The following is a 17,313-nucleotide window of genomic DNA, read 5'->3' as shown; positions in this document are numbered from 1 at the left end:
GTGAAGGTAATCAAGGCTCTGCTCTCAACGTTTTCTGCTGCTATTGGGGACAGCAGTGAGCCCATGGCACAGCCGTGCTTTCTGTCTGTAGGACATCAACATGCAAGATCAAGCAGATCCAGATGTGTTTTCCCTGCATGTGCATAACGGGAAGTAGGAGAGCATTATTTTGTATGTTTAGCAACCTAACAAATCCCACATAGTAACTGATGGAGACACCATGATAACCCGATTAAAGTCATATTTTATGTCATGAACTTGGAAGGAAATCCAAAAGTCATATCAGATTATTACCATAATCTGATTATTTCAATTTATCGGACCATTATGGTCATATAAATGTCTCTCGTCTTTAAACTAAATATGAAGCCAGCCGCTTGTTAGCTTAGCTTAGCATAAAGACTGGAATCAAGAGGAAACAGCTAGCCTGGGTTCTGTGACTGCTGCTGTGGAACAGCGATGGACAGACCGTCACCGTAGGGATGCAGGTTCCTCTGTGTCTCCCTCGTCCTCCTCCATGTGGACTTCTCTCTCTTACTGCTCCTTACTTTGCGGCTGTAATAATTACTACAGCCACCAGAGGTCACCTCCTCTGAAATGGAAATGTGAGTGGTGGTAAACTCTTTTCAAAGTTGACCTGTGGGGTCACTTCTGATGAGGACGGACTCTTCCAGCTTCTCAAAGATGTGTTAACGTTCTCATCAAACTCTTCAGAGCAAGTAACTGTGTTTTCCAAAACTTAAAAAATCCAGAAGGCCTCGATCTCTAGAAGAGACTGAATATCTTTGTTAAATTGTTCTCCACCTGAACCAATGGATCGGTTTGGACTTGTGCCCCAGTTTAAAACCCACATTAATGACCTGCCTCACATCCTGGTTGTTTATTATTATGTCAGATCTGTGGTTGAGCACGATAAACACAGCAGGTTTACCTTTTGGCTGATTAGAGCTGATCAGTTGGCTCCCAGCACATTACACATGGACCACGGAGGGACACTCCCACAAACCTGTAGCGTTTGACATCATCAGTCTGAATGTAATGAAAATAATTCTAATGTGTCAGTTACGATCACATCTTGCTTCACTGAGCACCAGAAGTCTCACCAGTCAGTGTTTCCACAGTGACCTGCTCAGGAAACATTTCTGTTCCCTTATTCTTTGGTTGAGTTCTCTCTGTTTCCCCTCAGCATCCTTTTACATGTGGACACATTACCGTGTGGAGACGCTAATGCTTTTTTGTCCTGAATGTCTGAAACATCTTTGTAGATTTAAAATCAATACTCATGTCAGGTCTGTTCAGTGTTTCTGCAGGCTGACAGGTTTTATCTCTGAGTGTTGAATGTAAAGAAACAGACAAGGTGACCCGCCAGCCTTGTTCGAGCGTCCTCTGTCCCTCTGCATGCCGGCAGGTTCCTGCAGTGAGTTCCTGCCCTTTAATCTGCAGGTTGTGATGCTAAAGCTGATCTAGGACACGTGAGGACGTCTCCTCTGTCTGTGCGGGACGTGCTGCTTGTTGAATGCTGCTCAGATTAAGGGAAAGGGGTTAGAGCAGCTCAGCAGGTGAGTTTACAGCGGCAGGTAATTGTGTCAGACAGGTGAGGACGCTGGCTGTGTGCTGCTGACCTGATCCTGATCACTGCACCACAAAGTCATGCAGTGGGCAATCAGACCTGAAACAAACAGATTCAAGATTCAAATTCAAAGCGGTTATTTTCATATGCACAGTAAAGAAACGCATTCACAGTTATGCAATGAAATTCTTCCTTTGCTGTTCACAGAATGCCAACAGTGTAATAAAGAAATATATACATCCAAAATATACAATATACAAAGTAAAGCACTCATGGCCATTTCTGTTTGGGGGCCCCTATTTTGTCAAACTATGATGGACAGATTCCTAAACCTTTTAGGTGATCCACAAATATGCAACAATATATTACATCTTAAATTGACCCATCCAAGCAAGTGGAACTGATAAAAGATGATAATACAAGGTGAACAATGTGGCAAAGGTTGCCCTGCTGCTCCCCAGTCCGGTGGTGCTGGAGGCGGCCGTGCTAGTAAAAATATGTCTTTACATCCCCCAAAGCCGTATATCAAATTTGGTGTTGATAGAGTCAATCTTCTAAAAGTTCCATTCATTTTACTGTTTTTCACACGTGCAAATGAGCAAAAAATCTAGGCAGGCAGAGCTTCATGGTCCAATTGGCTTTTTTGTAGAGCACATGGAGCTGGTGTGTCAGATTTCAAGTTAGTCAGACTTATGATGTGAGGGGCGTGGCCTTCCCAAAATTGTATTTTCAATCCTTAATTACAGCGCCAACATCTGGCTGACTGGGCTCATATTTTAACAAAAGTTGTTGCACATCATTTCCAATCATTGGGCCAGGTTTCAAGTCTCTGGCCCATTCCAGCTCACAGGAATTTGAGATCAAGCAGCAGACAAAAATAATAAACAATAATGTACCCTCACCCCAATAAATGTTGTAAAGAAAGACACAACTAACTCAGCAGAGTTAACAATTATCCACTCAGAGCAATAATCTACTGCCACACTATTACCACCCACTAGTCCATAATAATCCACAGTAGGCCTAATATGTATTAGTGTAGTTTAGCACACATCATTAGAGACCTACAAACTGAGGATACACTAAAATAATCCTAAAGTAATGTTACATTAACATCTAACATCAGAGGAGGTCTGTGAGGGACCAGAAGCTCCACTGGACCAGAATACAGCAGACATGACAGACATCTGACAATACACCCTCCCTCCCAGATGTAATGCCATCAAACTGGACCTGCTATAATTCACCAAAACATGTGTCACTTCAGTCAGTCAGTCTGATGGCATTCACATGTGACATATACGTTTTATTTTAGCCCTTGCCTAAAGGAAACACTTCAGCTAGCTAAAAATTCAGCATTAGCTCCCCCTCTACCCACATCATGAAAACAATCCTTACCTTCATCCTGTGAGTGTTTGTATTCATCTAGTTTCTTCTTTTTTCTTTTTACAGCACTATATTTCTCATGTTTGTGATGTATCTCATGTTTGTGATGTTTCTCATGTTTGTCATGTACTTATGTTTCTTGTGTTTGTGATGTTTCTCATGTTAATGTTTCTCATGTTTGTGATGTTTCTCTGCTATGGCTGCTGGTGCGTGGAGGATGGGAAGGGAAGGGAGTCTCACACTCATGTTGCGCTAGGGTTTCCCCTAGGCCCTGGTCATAACAGATGTATCTCATGTTTGTGATGTTTCGCATGTATCTCATGTTTCTCGTTTTTGTGATGTTTCTCATGTTTGGAATGTTTCTCATGCTTGTGATGTTCTCATGTTTGTCATGTTTGTGATGTTTCTCATGTTTGCGATCTTTCTCATGTATCTCGTGTTTGTGATGTTTCTCATGTTTCTCATGTATCTCATGTTTCTGATGTTTCTCTTGTTTGTGGTGTTTCTCATGTTTCTCATGTTTGTGATGTTCTCATGTTTGTGATGTTTCTCATGTTTGTGATATTTCTCATGTATCTCGTGTTTCTCATGTTTGTGATATTTCTCATGTATCTCGTGTTTCTCATTTTTGTGATGTTTCTCATGTTTGTGATGTTTCTGATGTTTGTGATGTTTGTGATGTATCTCATGTTTGTGATGTATCTCATGTTTGTGATGTTTCTCATGTTTCTCATGTATCTCATGTTTGTGATGTATCTCATGTTTGTGATGTTTCTCATGTTTCTCATGTTTGTGATGTTTCTCATGTATCTCATGTTTGTGATGTATCTCATGTTTGTGATGTATGTCATGTTTATGATGTTTCTCATGTTTGTGATGTTTCTCATGTTTGTCATGTTTGTGATGTTTCTCATGTATCTCATGTTTGTGATGTATCTCATGTTTATGATGTTTCTCATGTTTATGATGTTTCTCATGTTTGTCATGTTTGTGATGTTTCTCATGTTGGTGATGTTTCTCATGTTTATGATGTTTCTCATGTTGGTGATGTTTCTCATGTTTGTGATGTTTCTCATGTTTGTGATGTTGCTCATGTAACTCATGTTTGTGATGTATCTCATGTTTATGATGTTTCTCTGCTATGGCTGCTGGTGCGTGGAGGATGGGAAGGGAAGGGAGTCTCACACTCATGTTGCGCTAGGGTTTCCCCTAGGCCCTGGTCATAACAGATGTATCTCATGTTTGTGATGTTTCGCATGTATCTCATGTTTCTCGTTTTTGTGATGTTTCTCATGTTTGGAATGTTTCTCATGCTTGTGATGTTCTCATGTTTGTCATGTTTGTGATGTTTCTCATGTTTGCGATCTTTCTCATGTATCTCGTGTTTGTGATGTTTCTCATGTCTCTCATGTATCTCATGTTTCTGATGTTTCTCTTGTTTGTGGTGTTTCTCATGTTTCTCATGTTTGTGATGTTCTCATGTTTGTGATGTTTCTCATGTTTGTGATATTTCTCATGTATCTCGTGTTTCTCATTTTTGTGATGTTTCTCATGTTTGTGATGTTTCTGATGTTTGTGATGTTTGTGATGTATCTCATGTTTGTGATGTATCTCACGTTTATGAAGTTTCTCATGTTTGTGATGTATCTCATGTTTGTGATGTTTCTCATGTTTCTCATGTATCTCATGCTTGTGATGTATCTCATGTTTGTGATGTATCTCATGTTTATGATGTTTCTCATGTTTATGATGTTTCTCATGTTTGTCATGTTTGTGATGTTTCTCATGTTGGTGATGTTTCTCATGTTTATGATGTTTCTCATGTTGGTGATGTTTCTCATGTTTGTGATGTTTCTCATGTTTATGATGTTTCTCATGTTGGTGATGTTTCTCATGTTGGTGATGTTTCTCATGTTTGTGATGTATCTCATGTTTGTGATGTTTCTCATGTATCCCATGTTTGTGAGGTTTCTCAAGTTTGTGATGTTTCTCATGTTTGTGATGTTTTCATTTTTCTCATGTATCTCATGTTTGTGATGTTTCTCATGTTTGTGATGTTTCTCATGTTTGTGACATTTCTCATGTTTCTGATGTTTCTCATGTTTTTTGTGTTTGTGATATTTCTCATGTTTATCATGTTTCTCATGTTTGTGATGTATCTCATGTTTGTGATGTTTCTCATGTATCTCATGTTTGTGATGTTTCTCATGTTTGTGAAGTATCGCGCGTTTTTGATGTTTCTCATGTTTGTGACATTTCGCATGTTTCTGATGTTTCTTGTGTTTGTGATGTTTCTCATGTTTATAATGTTTCTCATGTATCTCATATTTGTGATGTAGCTCATGTTTGTGATGTTTCTCATGTTTATGATGTTTCTCATGGTTCTCATGTTTGTGATGTTTCTCATGTTTATGATGTGTCTCATGTTTGTGACATTTCTCATGTTTGTGATGTATCTCATGTTTATGATGTTTCTCATGTTTATGATTTTTCTCATGTTCGTCATGTTTGTGATGTTTTTCATGTTTATGATGTTTCTCATGTATCTCATGTTTATGATGTATCTCTTGTTTATGATGTTTCTCATGTTTATGATGTTTCTCATGTTTCTCATGTATCTCATGTTTATGATGTATCTCTTGTTTATGATGTTTCTCATGTTTATGATGTTTCTCATGTTTCTCATGTTTGTCATGTTTATGATGTTTCTCATGTTGGTGATGTTTATGATGTTTTTCATGTTTATGATGTTTCTCATGTTTGTCATGTGTATGATGTTTCTGATGTTGGTGATGTTTATGATGTGTCTCATGTTCATGATGTTTCTCATGTTGGTGATGTTTCTCATGTTTGTGATGTTTGTGATGTTTCTCATGTCTGTGATGTTTCCCATGTTTGTGATGTTTCTCATGTTTGTGCTGTTTTCATTTTTCTCATGTATCTCATGTTTGTGATGTTTTCATTTTTCTCATGTTTCTCATGTTTGTGACATTTCTCATGTTTGTGATGTTTCTCATGTTTATAATGTTTCTCATGTATCTCATATTTGTGATGTAGCTCATATTTGTGATGTTTCTCATGTTTGTGATGTTTCTCATGTTTGTCATGTTTCCCATGTTTGTGATGTTTCTCATGTTTATGATGTTTCTCATGTTTGTGATGTTTCTCATGTTTGTGATGTATCTCATGTTTATGATGTTTCCCATGTTTATGATGTATCTCATGTTTGTGATGTTTCTCATGGTTGCGATGTTTCTCATGTTTCTTGTGTTTGTGATGTTTCTCATGTTTATGATGTTTTTCATGTTTATGATGTTTCTCATGTTTGTCATGTGTATGATGTTTCTGATGTTGGTGATGTTTATGATGTTTCTCATGTTCATGATGTTTCTCATGTTGGTGATGTTTCTCATGTTTGTGATGTTTGTGATGTTTCTCATGTCTGTGATGTTTCCCATGTTTGTGATGTTTCTCATGTTTGTGCTGTTTTCATTTTTCTCATGTATCTCATGTTTGTGATGTTTCTCATGTTTGTGATGTTTTCATTTTTCTCATGTTTCTCATGTTTGTGACATTTCTCATGTTTGTGATGTTTCTCATGTTTATAATGTTTCTCATGTATCTCATATTTGTGATGTTTCTCATGTTTGTGATGTATCTCATGTTTATGATGTTTCCCATGTTTATGATGTATCTCATGTTTGTGATGTTTCTCATGGTTGCGATGTTTCTCATGTTTCTTGTGTTTGTGATGTTTCTCATGTTTATAATGTTTCTCATGTTTGTGATGTTTCTCATGTTTATAATGTTTCTCATATTTGTGATGTAGCTCTTGTTTGTGATGTTTCTCATGTTTGTGATGTTTCTCATGTTTGTGATGTTTCTCAAGTTTGTCATGTTTGTGATGTTTCCCATGTTTGTGATGTTTCCCATGTTTGTGATGTTTCTCATGTTTATGATGTTTCTCATGTTCATGATGTTTCTCATGTTCATGATGTTTCTCGTGTATCTCATATTTGTGATGTTTCTCATGTTTGTGATGTTTCTCAAGTTTGTCATGTTTGTGATGTTTCTCATGTTTGTGATGTTTCTCATGTTTGTGATGTTTCTCATGTTTGTGATTTTTCTCATGTTCATGATGTTCCTTGTGTTTTTCATGTTTCTCTTTAAGGTTTTTAACATCTCTCACTCATTAAAACATTTAACAACAAACAAAAAGCATCAGCTAAAACTTTTCCCTTCAAAAGTTTTTTTTCATATTCTGCAAGTTTGATTAATAATCCAATCATTTCATTCTTCCGTGTGTGTGTGTGTGTGTGTGTGTGTGTGTGTGTGTGTGTGTGTGTGTGTGTGTGTGTGTGTGTGGGCTGCAGATTAGATGCAGGGTTGCTCCTCCCCTTTCAGCTCCTCTATATATACAGAGAGCTGAGGAGAGAGAGAGAAAGAGAGAGAGAGAGAGAGAGAGAGAGAGTCAGGGGACGAGCTGAGCACCAACTCCACCGACAGACTCAGAGTGTGTTCAGCAGAGAGCGAGAGCGGGCAAGAGACATACACTCACTGAGGGCCAGAACTGACCAAAGCACTAGAGCAGATTATTTCCTCTTCTGTTTTACTCTGAAGCAGCAGAGAGAGAGTATCTGACAGACGGGTGATTCTGAGTTAACTGTGACAGACAGGTGAAGCACACAGACAGGTGAATCTGAGTTCACTGTTACAGACAGGTGAAGCTCCTCTGACTGTCCATTGATGATGGATGATTACAATCTTCCCTTCTGGATTTACCTGGCTGTTGTGACCGTGTTTGTCGGCGGAGCCATGAAGAAAATTTTGGCTTCCCACCTGAGCGCAGCCCCCCCACTGGTGGCGTGGCTGGGGGCGACTGTGTTGGTGGAGCGTCTGTGGGCGCTCTGCCTGCCAGCCATGCTGCTGCTGGCGCTGCTTGCCCTCGCCTGCTGCCTCTACTCGACCAGGACCGGCCCACCGCCTGCAGCCCTGTCCACCCATGGCAAAGCCATCCTCATCACAGGTAAGACGAGGCCCCACCTATTCTGTCAGGTGTGTGTGTGTGTGGCTTTATTTTATGATGTAGAGTCCCTTTGTATGCTTGTATGTTGTCTAGAAGTTAAACACATTTTAGTGTTAGTTGGGTGAATACAGCAGCGTGTTTCTTGTGTTTGTTGGATCTGAGAGGTTTGTAAAATGTGTTGAATCATGAAACCCCTCAGCTGATCTGAGAGCAGAGAGACAAGGTTGGCACATGTTCTGAATTTGTGATGAATTTAAAGAACGTGGTCTCAGTGTCAGTGTCTGTTTTACATGAGCTGGCTTCCTCCTGATATGAGAATGTCTTTTCAGCCCTTTGCTGTGAATAAAACCTGTTGTTTTTTCAAAACTTAAACGTTAAACTCACAAGACTTAAAATCAAGTTTTCAAACATCAAATCAGAAAGTTGGATTTTGGGTGAAAGTGTCTGAACAAGAATAAATATTAAGTGAGCGGCTGAAGCACAGACAGAATCAGTGAATGTGACTGAAGGACCGACTCAAACAGGCAACAAGAGGTTAAAATGAAAACTTATAATATTTTGTTTGACTGAAACTGATCAGAGATCAGAGAGGTCAGTCTGTTCTAAACCTTCTGTTAAACCCTTTGAATCACTGCAGCGACCAGGGAGGAGGTGTGTGTGTGTGTGTGTGTGTGTGTGTGTGTATGTCTATGTGTGTTTGTGAGAGGGGGAACAATAGGCGGTTGGGGGGGATTCCCCTTCACAATAAAAGGCTGGAAACAGCAGCAGAGAGGAGGGTGTGTTTCTGTGTTTTTGTCCCACTTTCTGTTATCAGGGCGTCGTGGAAATGAGCTGATAACACCACCGATTAGTTTATGGATCACGTTGTGTGTGTGTGTGTGCGTGCCTGTGTGTGTGTGTGTGTGTGTGTGTGTGTGTGTGTGTGTGTGTGTGTGTGTGTGTGTGTGTGTGTGTTTGGACCTGCCTCCATGCAGACTTAATCACATTTTTGTTGCCCGACGGCCAGCTGGCTCTGTGCTCTTTGTGTCGTAGTTAACGAGATAATCAGATCTGCAGATTAATGTGACTGTTTAATAACACCACGCTCTGCCTTTGTGTAACTGTACTCTCATGTAATCTCTCTCTCACACACACACACACACACACACTGTGCTAACTGATCCTCAGGTTACCTGACAGGTAGAAAAGACAGAGCAGACGCAGCTGCTGTGTTGCAATTCATTCAGCTGAACATTATTCTTCATCGTCTCTCTGGGACATGTCCCACAGCCCTGGGAGACATCCTCAAATGTCTCAGTTTATTCAAAAACATGTACAGTTTGATGAGCTGAATCAGCAGCTGTCTGTCTTTCAAAAACTCAACATGTTTTCAAAAAAGTTACTTTTGTCTCTTTTCTACAAGACTTGTTCAAAGTCAGGGTGAACCGGCAGAGTTCTCTCTGGTCCAAACTGTTTTAGAAGAACTTTATTGTCTTCACTTACTGCCGAAGATTAACATGGAGCCATGAACACGTAGAACAGTGTGAAAGACTCATTCAGGACTGAGCTGCACAATTTGTCAAATATTATCACAATCACAACATTCAGATGTGGTAGTTAGTCAATGAAGGTTAACTGTGACGGACGTCGTCCTGAAAGTCCTGCAGAGCTGCAGAGGTGAACCAAGCTGCACCGCGTCCCAATTTTCACATTTCTTTCATTTCTTGAAAATGAAAATTGTGATGCAGAGATGATCATTGACAGTCATCGTGAATCATTAGTTCGTCTCACTCATGTCACTGCAACAATACGATATGTTTCCCAGTTCAAGTGTTGCAGTTGATTGGCTGTTGGGCTGAAGGGGCGTGTCATACAAACACCATCTCTGGTGGTAACGGACTTTTGTCCCCTTGCTGATTATGTCTCTGTAAGCATTGATGGAATATAACTAAGAACTTTTACTCGAGTACTATACTTAAGTACAATTTTCATGTACTTGCACTTTGAGTATTTCTATTTTCTGCTGAATTTTAAAAATTAATTAATTGTATCATCTGATTGTGATGATCAGCTGACTCACAATATGAACATAATGTAAATATATGGATCAGTTACTTTACTGATACTTACTGATATCAGATACTTCTAGACTTTTACCTGAGTACTATTCATATGAGTGACTTTCACTTTGACCAAAGTAATATTTTCACACTGTGTCTTTACTTTGACTCAGGTTGACTTCTGACAGCGCTGATGTTACCCTTGGCTGAACTGCTCCTCTTACATTAACACGTAATAAAGTGAAGTTATCAGTTAACGTCTGCTGAGTGTTTGCTGCCTTCTGTCTCCAGCAGTGTTCATGTGTGCAAACATGTTTAGACTTTGAACGAAGTTGGGGTCCGCCTCTCCTCCCACACAGGAAGGAGTGCTCGTTTGATCAGGATGAAAGAAATGTAGGTCAAACAAACATCAACAGCAGGACGTCACCGAACGCTCCACACTCACACAGTAACATAGAAGATCGACGTATGGCCCAGTTAACTTCACCTCCCACCATCGCTGAGTGCAGTCACGTATACGATCACAGAGGTGTGCTCGTGGGTGAGCTCCCACAGGACCAGGAGGAGAAACGGACTGTGGTCCAACACAGATACATAGTGAAAAGTCCAGCGTTTCCATATTCATCTTTAAATCACACGCAGCTGCTTCTGAGCCTTAGCTTTGACTTATTACAGCATCACATCGAGCTGCTGCTGACTGGATCTCATCACAATAACAAACCTTTAAAACTGTTCAATGAATGTACCAGCTCCGGTGCATTCATGAGAGGCACAGTATGATCATAGTCATGTTAGCGATGTCAGTGTCAGTCCAACAGTCGGACTCCCTTGGTCCGCACCAACAATTCAACTGCTAGGTGCCAGCCGAGGCAACCCGCTGGGAGCCCCCGCGAGATTCCAATGTCTCCACTATCAGCTGGATTTTATACAGACATTCATGATAATCTGACATGACTTTGACTTCTCATCAGCTCAACATCTTCTTGTGTCCAACACTTTGGTTTATGACCAAACACCTGCATATCTGATGACATCACATCAGCCTCAACTGGACTCTGTTAACCCTTTTTGTCAGGTACTGGTTGGAGCCAATTCTTACCGTGGAACCAATTCTTTTGACAGCCAAATACTGATTCCTGGCCAGAAAATTTGTGTCCAGAGTGGTGCCAACACTTTGCTAGTCTAGAACAAAGAACTGCTTAGGTCAGGTGCTGGGGGGTGGAGTTATTTTGACCAAGGATCAACTAAAACTTTCCATGCCCGCCATTTTAAAAACCAGAGCTAGGGTAGTGTGTTGTGACTGATCCAAGGCAGCATCAACAAAAGATTGTCACTATTTTCACTAAACAAAGCAGCAGTCATGTTTGGATGTTGGCATGTAAAGTCAGGAGCAACACTTGTAGAGAGTTTGACGTAGTCGCCATAGTCATGATGCTGGAAACAGGTGAGAAAAAGACGTATAGTGACTGAATGCTGTGAGTCTACAGTGACTCTCATGCTCATGGAAAAGTAAAATGGTTCTAAAAGGTTCACAGGTTGAACCACCTCTGAACCAGCACAAGCTCCAGCCCAGAACCAGCACATGGTTCACTGCTAATGACAGCATGCTAACACACTCAGCTAGGAAGGTGAACATAGTAAACATTTGTCTCATGCAGTTTTCAGCGAGGGCTGTGATGACTTCAGATTTTCACTAAATGATGATTGTGGCTTAAAGAATTCCTGATCATCCACGGCAAATAAACACAGAACGAACAGAACACAACATGACAATGAAGTCTGGTGACTGGCGGTGATCAGAGGTGTGATGTGTGATGTGCTGGGTAGAGATGCTGATGGAGTCAACTCTTCTTATTTCTGTCTGTAAACATCAGACTGTGCTGTGCAGAGGTAAACCCAGACCAGATCAACATACACTGCACGCTAGGCATTCTGTTCAGGAGGTCGTCTGGTGTCATGGCAACACAATTCAGTCTCTGACTCACACATGACAGTGTCTGAATATCCTTCTCTCCACGTGGTATTTACAGGCTGAAGCCGGACGTAAACACAGAAACACCTGAGACACCTGAAAGTTATGCAACGGTCCACATTCTCCTCCTGGTCCTCATGAATTCATGTTTCAGCTCAGCAGGAAACAAAACAAATGAACTCAGCTCTGATTACAGTGTGGAAGCCGGCGTGGCCTCGTGAATCAGCAGGGCAATAGAACAGACAATATCTCAGAGGAGATTTAAAACTGGTCCGGAGCCAAGATCTCAATCAACAGCTCGCTGTTAATTGGTTCGGTTGAAAGCTGCTAACGGTCAGCATGGGGTCACTCTGGAAATAAGAGCAGAGGGTGGAAAAAAAGGCCCTAGTAAACCTCTTAGAAAGCTAGCTGAACTGTTTGAGGAACATTCTTCGAAGGATGAGGGCTGAAGCCATGGGGCAGGCTGACCGGGCAGAGCTGCAGGCTGGCGTCCTGCCGCCGTCCACCAGACTCTCACAGAGGATGACGTGTAGACACACACAACCCAGCAGTTAGACATGTCCCTGCAAATGTCCTCACTTTGTCAGACTTGACGGTGACACGTGATGGTCTTTGAGTATATCCTGGCCCGTGGAGGTCGCCAGGTCCAGGACTCTGAGTGTGTCCCACATTGATTCAAAAACTACCAGTCCGAGCTGTGAGACAGATGGTGACGTCATCCTCTTGTCATTCAGTGTGGCTGTTTGCAGCTGTGCAGGTTGTCTCACAGAGAAGTGAAAAGAATTGATTTTTCAATATCGATAGTGAATATATGAAACAATTAAAGTTTCAGCAACTGCACCTTCTCGCTCTCTCCTCTCTCTGATGATGAGGAGTTGAACATACCGTCCGGCCCTCAGAGCACCACCTCCTCTCACTCAGTTACTGCTGATTAAACCAAAGTGTTGACCGCATTAACATGTAGACCGGATGCTGGCACAGCTGTCTCAGTCCGTCCTGAGGGGAACATGAACCTCTGATCCATGTTCATCACACGCTGGCAGATTTCAGTCTACAATCATTCAAAATGTTGGAAAAAAAAATACATTCAGTCTGAGTCACTTCCTGGCATGTCAGCTGTCTGTTGATGGAGAAGATCTCTGGGTGGAATCCAGAATGAATCTCTGATCACTGATCTCTGTTCCTGACGTTTCGTGACACAGCTGCAGTCAGACTCATCCGACACATTCAAACTTACTTTACTCTACTTTACACTTTTATTTCTACACCCCCTTCGTCCCAGCCTGTATTGTTTTCTTCTCTCCATCTTAACTCATTCCTCCTTTAAGATTCTTCCTCCTCCTCTCCTCCTCCACCACTCAGTCACTTGGCGCCGACAGAAAGTTCATCAAAAGTTCAACTTTAAGCCTTAGCATAGCCAATCAGAGCCCAGAGTTCAGTTAGTGACAGAGTGAGTGATAACAGCGATGAGCTCGGTCACTGAGGGTTATGCAACAGATTTCCACACAGTGTTTATTCAAGCTGGTTATTAAAGGTAGAAAAACACAGTTGCTACTCCTGTCACATGACCTCTGCTCACAGTTGGACTGTGGTTTGTTATAACACAGTTTTCCAAGTGATGAAGCAATGAGGACCCTCAACATGTGGCCTCGTTGTTTCCACAGAGAAGGGATGCAACAGAACAACCACCAGAATATTTTGGAGAATATGATCCAATTTTTGAGTCTTTGTAAAACCTTTTCAGGGACCCTCATTAAAATCTCTTCAAGCACCTCTAGACCCTGATGGTTGACCCCTACAGCCTTCTGGAGGAACCACAGAATGTCATTTAGGAACTCAGAACTTCCTCAAGGACAACTCATGAAGACCAGACGTTACTCAGGGGCTCCTCAAACCTCCTCAAAAACACGCATGACATCATCAAATACCCTTAGAATCTCTCAGGGGCCATAGTAGCATAATGCACCACTGCAGTATCTTCAAGGATACCCATAACCTTTGTTAGGGTGTCAGGAGCCTCCTCAAGGACCCATAGGACCCCATCAAGGAACCGTTACATCATCAAGCACCCCTGGGACATTGTTAGGGGCCCTTACCCTGTAAAGCCATCTGCAACAACATTTTGTTCCAATTGCACTGGAAGGTGAAATTTGAATGACAGATAAAGAAGTCTAATGCTGTCTAATTTCTAATGTCTTAGACTGTCGGACCTTTTCTAGAAGCTTGACAAAGATCACAACCATAACAAGGTTGTTGAGAACCTTGCTTAGGACTCCTGGATCATCTTCAGTGATCCCTCTGAACTTCCAAAAGATCATGAGAATCTCCTCAAACACTCAGTGTTGCACGACCTCATCAAGGATCTTTGGAAAACTTTTCAAGAACCCTTAGAAACCTCCTTGCTAGAACTTCAGTGATCTCCAAAACCTCACTATGTCCCACTAGAATCTCTTCAAGAACTTGTGTTCCACAGGGAGAACTTTGTGAGGTGGAACATGAACTCTTCCTGACCCGTTCGTCAGCCCTGTCATGGGTACATTCCTCGGGTGGTTCTGGTGTAATGATGGTGTTCTACGCTGACAGCAGTTCGAGTATCTGATGACCTCCAGCTGCTGCAGAATAAAGCAGTGAGTTACATTCAGGTGCACAGACGCTGATCGATTCACACATCTGTGGACGTCCACTCTGTCAGCTAAAGAAAAAAGTTACACCTGTTAAAAAAAAAACTAGAACTTAAAATACTGAAGAAAAATACTAATAAAGTACTAACTAAACACCTGGTCAGGGACCACAGATGAAAACTAGCTTCTTATTTACAGTAATGTTAATTAATATTTACTGTCATAGCAGAGACTGGAGAGACACCTCAACACCAGCAGCACTGACAATATGTGGCAGGTGATCCAGAACATCACAGGCAACAGAGGATCAGATGTGAGGCCACGTTGGACGGGCTGAACATATTTTATGATCACTGTGATTTCGTCAGCAAAGACTCGGCTGTAAAGTCTTCTCCGCCTGCAGAGGGCCGGCCTCTGTCAGTAAACTCTGCTGGGAGTGACCATCGATAAGGCTGCTGGTCTAGATGAAATACCTCGATGTGTACTAGAGACATGAGCCGATCAGTGAGCTGATGTTATTACTGACGTTTTTAACACCTCACTCTCACAGCAGATGGTTCCCTCCTGCCACATCATCGATCAGGCAGGATGTCATATCCACTGCCCTCCACTCAGTTTGTCTTCATTTAAGTTTTTGTTTTGTAGTTTCTGGTTTTGTATTTGATTCTTTGTGGGTCATTTACGTACTTGATCATGCACTCATGTGAAGTGTTTCACATCATTTGGTGAAGTGAGATGTAGTCCTGTGTGTCGACCTGTTACAGCTGAATCTCTCTGCATGAGGGTGTAGCTGCTGTGCAGATGTTGAGTCCTCCGCCCGGAGACAGATGTGTGTTTTTGACCTTGTATGTCTCTCAGCACTCCTCTGTCTCTTCACAGAGCAGCGTTTATTTTTTCATCGGAGGGGCCCCTCGGAGCCCCAACCCTGTTACGTAATGGTGCTCCTCCTTGGAGCCGATATCTCCTGCAGCGATAACACGTCCTCATGTTCAGCTGCAGCCTCAAACTGTCTGCTTTATGGAGATCAATCTATGGCTTTAACGGCCCGTTTACACTGGGGATGTTCCTCAGAGCTTGTGTTTCACTGAGAAACCCCCAGCTGTCCTTTTAGGGGCCCGAGGGAGTTAATGTTCAGCAGCAAGGCCGAGCCCATCTCTGTCAGTCTGTCTGAAACTTGAGTCCACATCAGCCGTCACCCTCAGAACAAATATGGGGGCTCGCTGTGAGAGGTCAGCAGTGGACAGGATGAAGAATGTGGGACAGTGTGTGGTCTGGCAGCCGTGCAACACGTGATACATCTGCACCAGCGATCTGCAGAGGCGCTCCATAATTATTACAAATCATGACAAATCAAAACATGTCGCTGTGTTTCCTCCTCCCTCATACACTGAGGCAGGAATACAAATCCTCTTTGTAGAAGTCAGTGAGGAGGAGGTCGCAGTCTGAGGGTGTCAGATCAGGTGAACAGCTCATATCTACATTCCTCTGCAAAAGTTAGTACATACAGACGTTCTGCATAATCACTGAAGCAGCTGACGTGCATGTGCACAGAGATCCGTGTGACTCATCTGCAACCTGAGGCATGAACATATCAATCAGCCCGTGCATACATAACTTGGGTTGTTACTGTGTGAACAGGCTCCATTTAATGAGGAACAAGGTTTTGTTTTTATTCAGCATGTTTGGTTCAAGTCTTAAAATCTAAAAATGTGTTTATGTGATATTATTTTTAAAGATGAATGAAGCCGATCTGTGAGGAAACACTGCGACTGAAACCTGCAGGGATGATTTGTTCTGCTGAAGTTTTATAAATGTGCTCCGCACACGCGTGTGCGCACACACACACACACACACACACACACACACACACACACACACACACACACACACACACACACACACACAGGGTTTCCTCTCAGGAGAGACGAGTCACTCTGACTCTGACTTCTCCTGCCAGATTTCTGAGCTGTGTTTTGTTGATGTGAGCAGTTTGACAGGTGATATCAGTGTGTGTGTGTGTGTGTGTGTGTGTGTGGTTATGAATCAGGTTGTAGACTGTGTTCCTGTAACATGCAGCAGAGCGGTGGTATTTATATCTGGAGCCAGTGTTCACTCTATTTTTCTTCGGGACGTGACTCTGGAAATCCTCCAAGGACACGGAGTGAAGCAGCGTGCCAGCGCCTTGCCGCTCTCGCCAGCAGAGCTCTTTCAGACCCCCGCCAGCCGTACAAAAGAACAAACAGAACAGCGAGTACTGCCGCGGATCAGGTTGTAGGTGCTAGGACTTCTGGGAAACTGGGTGAGCCATGGGGAACGTGACAGGTCTCTGTCTCTGGGGGACGCAGCACCTTCTGGGAAAACATATGTGGACGTGTCGACTCAGGATTTCTGTTCTGTTTCACACAGAAAATACAGTTTACTGCTCTGAGAACAAAGTTTTATTATTTTATCTATGATAACATTGTTCCAATACCAATAACAGATGTAAGCCAGAACCAGAGTTCTGCGTATGAACCCGATCTGAACCTGCACCTCTCAGACCTGAACCAGACAGAGGCCAGGGATGAGACAACGTGACAAGCTTTCAAAAAGTACCTGTTCAACACAAAACAGTTCAACACAAAGCACCTCAGCCAGCAGCATAAGACTGTACAGTAAATAATATCAATAATAATTATATAATAATGATAATCACTGGG

The 17,313-nt window shown here is 42.1% G+C and overlaps 1 protein-coding gene across 3 annotated transcripts in view; it reads left to right on the top strand.

The window, feature by feature from the left end:
* The first annotated feature begins 7,412 nt into the window (after positions 1–7,412).
* The window catches only part of hsd11b2 (hydroxysteroid (11-beta) dehydrogenase 2), an 18,399-nt gene continuing 8,498 nt past the window's right edge, over positions 7,413–17,313 (top strand). For all 3 annotated transcript variants that reach the window (XM_037096026.1, XM_037096025.1, XM_037096024.1), the window contains exon 1: positions 7,413–7,982. In XM_037096026.1, the coding sequence (XP_036951921.1) occupies positions 7,703–7,982 (280 nt within the window). In that variant the 5' untranslated portion in view covers positions 7,413–7,702. The remainder of the gene's footprint in view (positions 7,983–17,313) is intronic.

The sequence above is a fragment of the Acanthopagrus latus genome, chromosome 4, assembly GCF_904848185.1.
Source record: "Acanthopagrus latus isolate v.2019 chromosome 4, fAcaLat1.1, whole genome shotgun sequence".
NCBI lineage: Eukaryota > Metazoa > Chordata > Actinopteri > Spariformes > Sparidae > Acanthopagrus > Acanthopagrus latus.
Note: the sequence above shows the minus strand (reverse complement) of the source record. Positions and strands in the feature narration are given on the sequence as shown.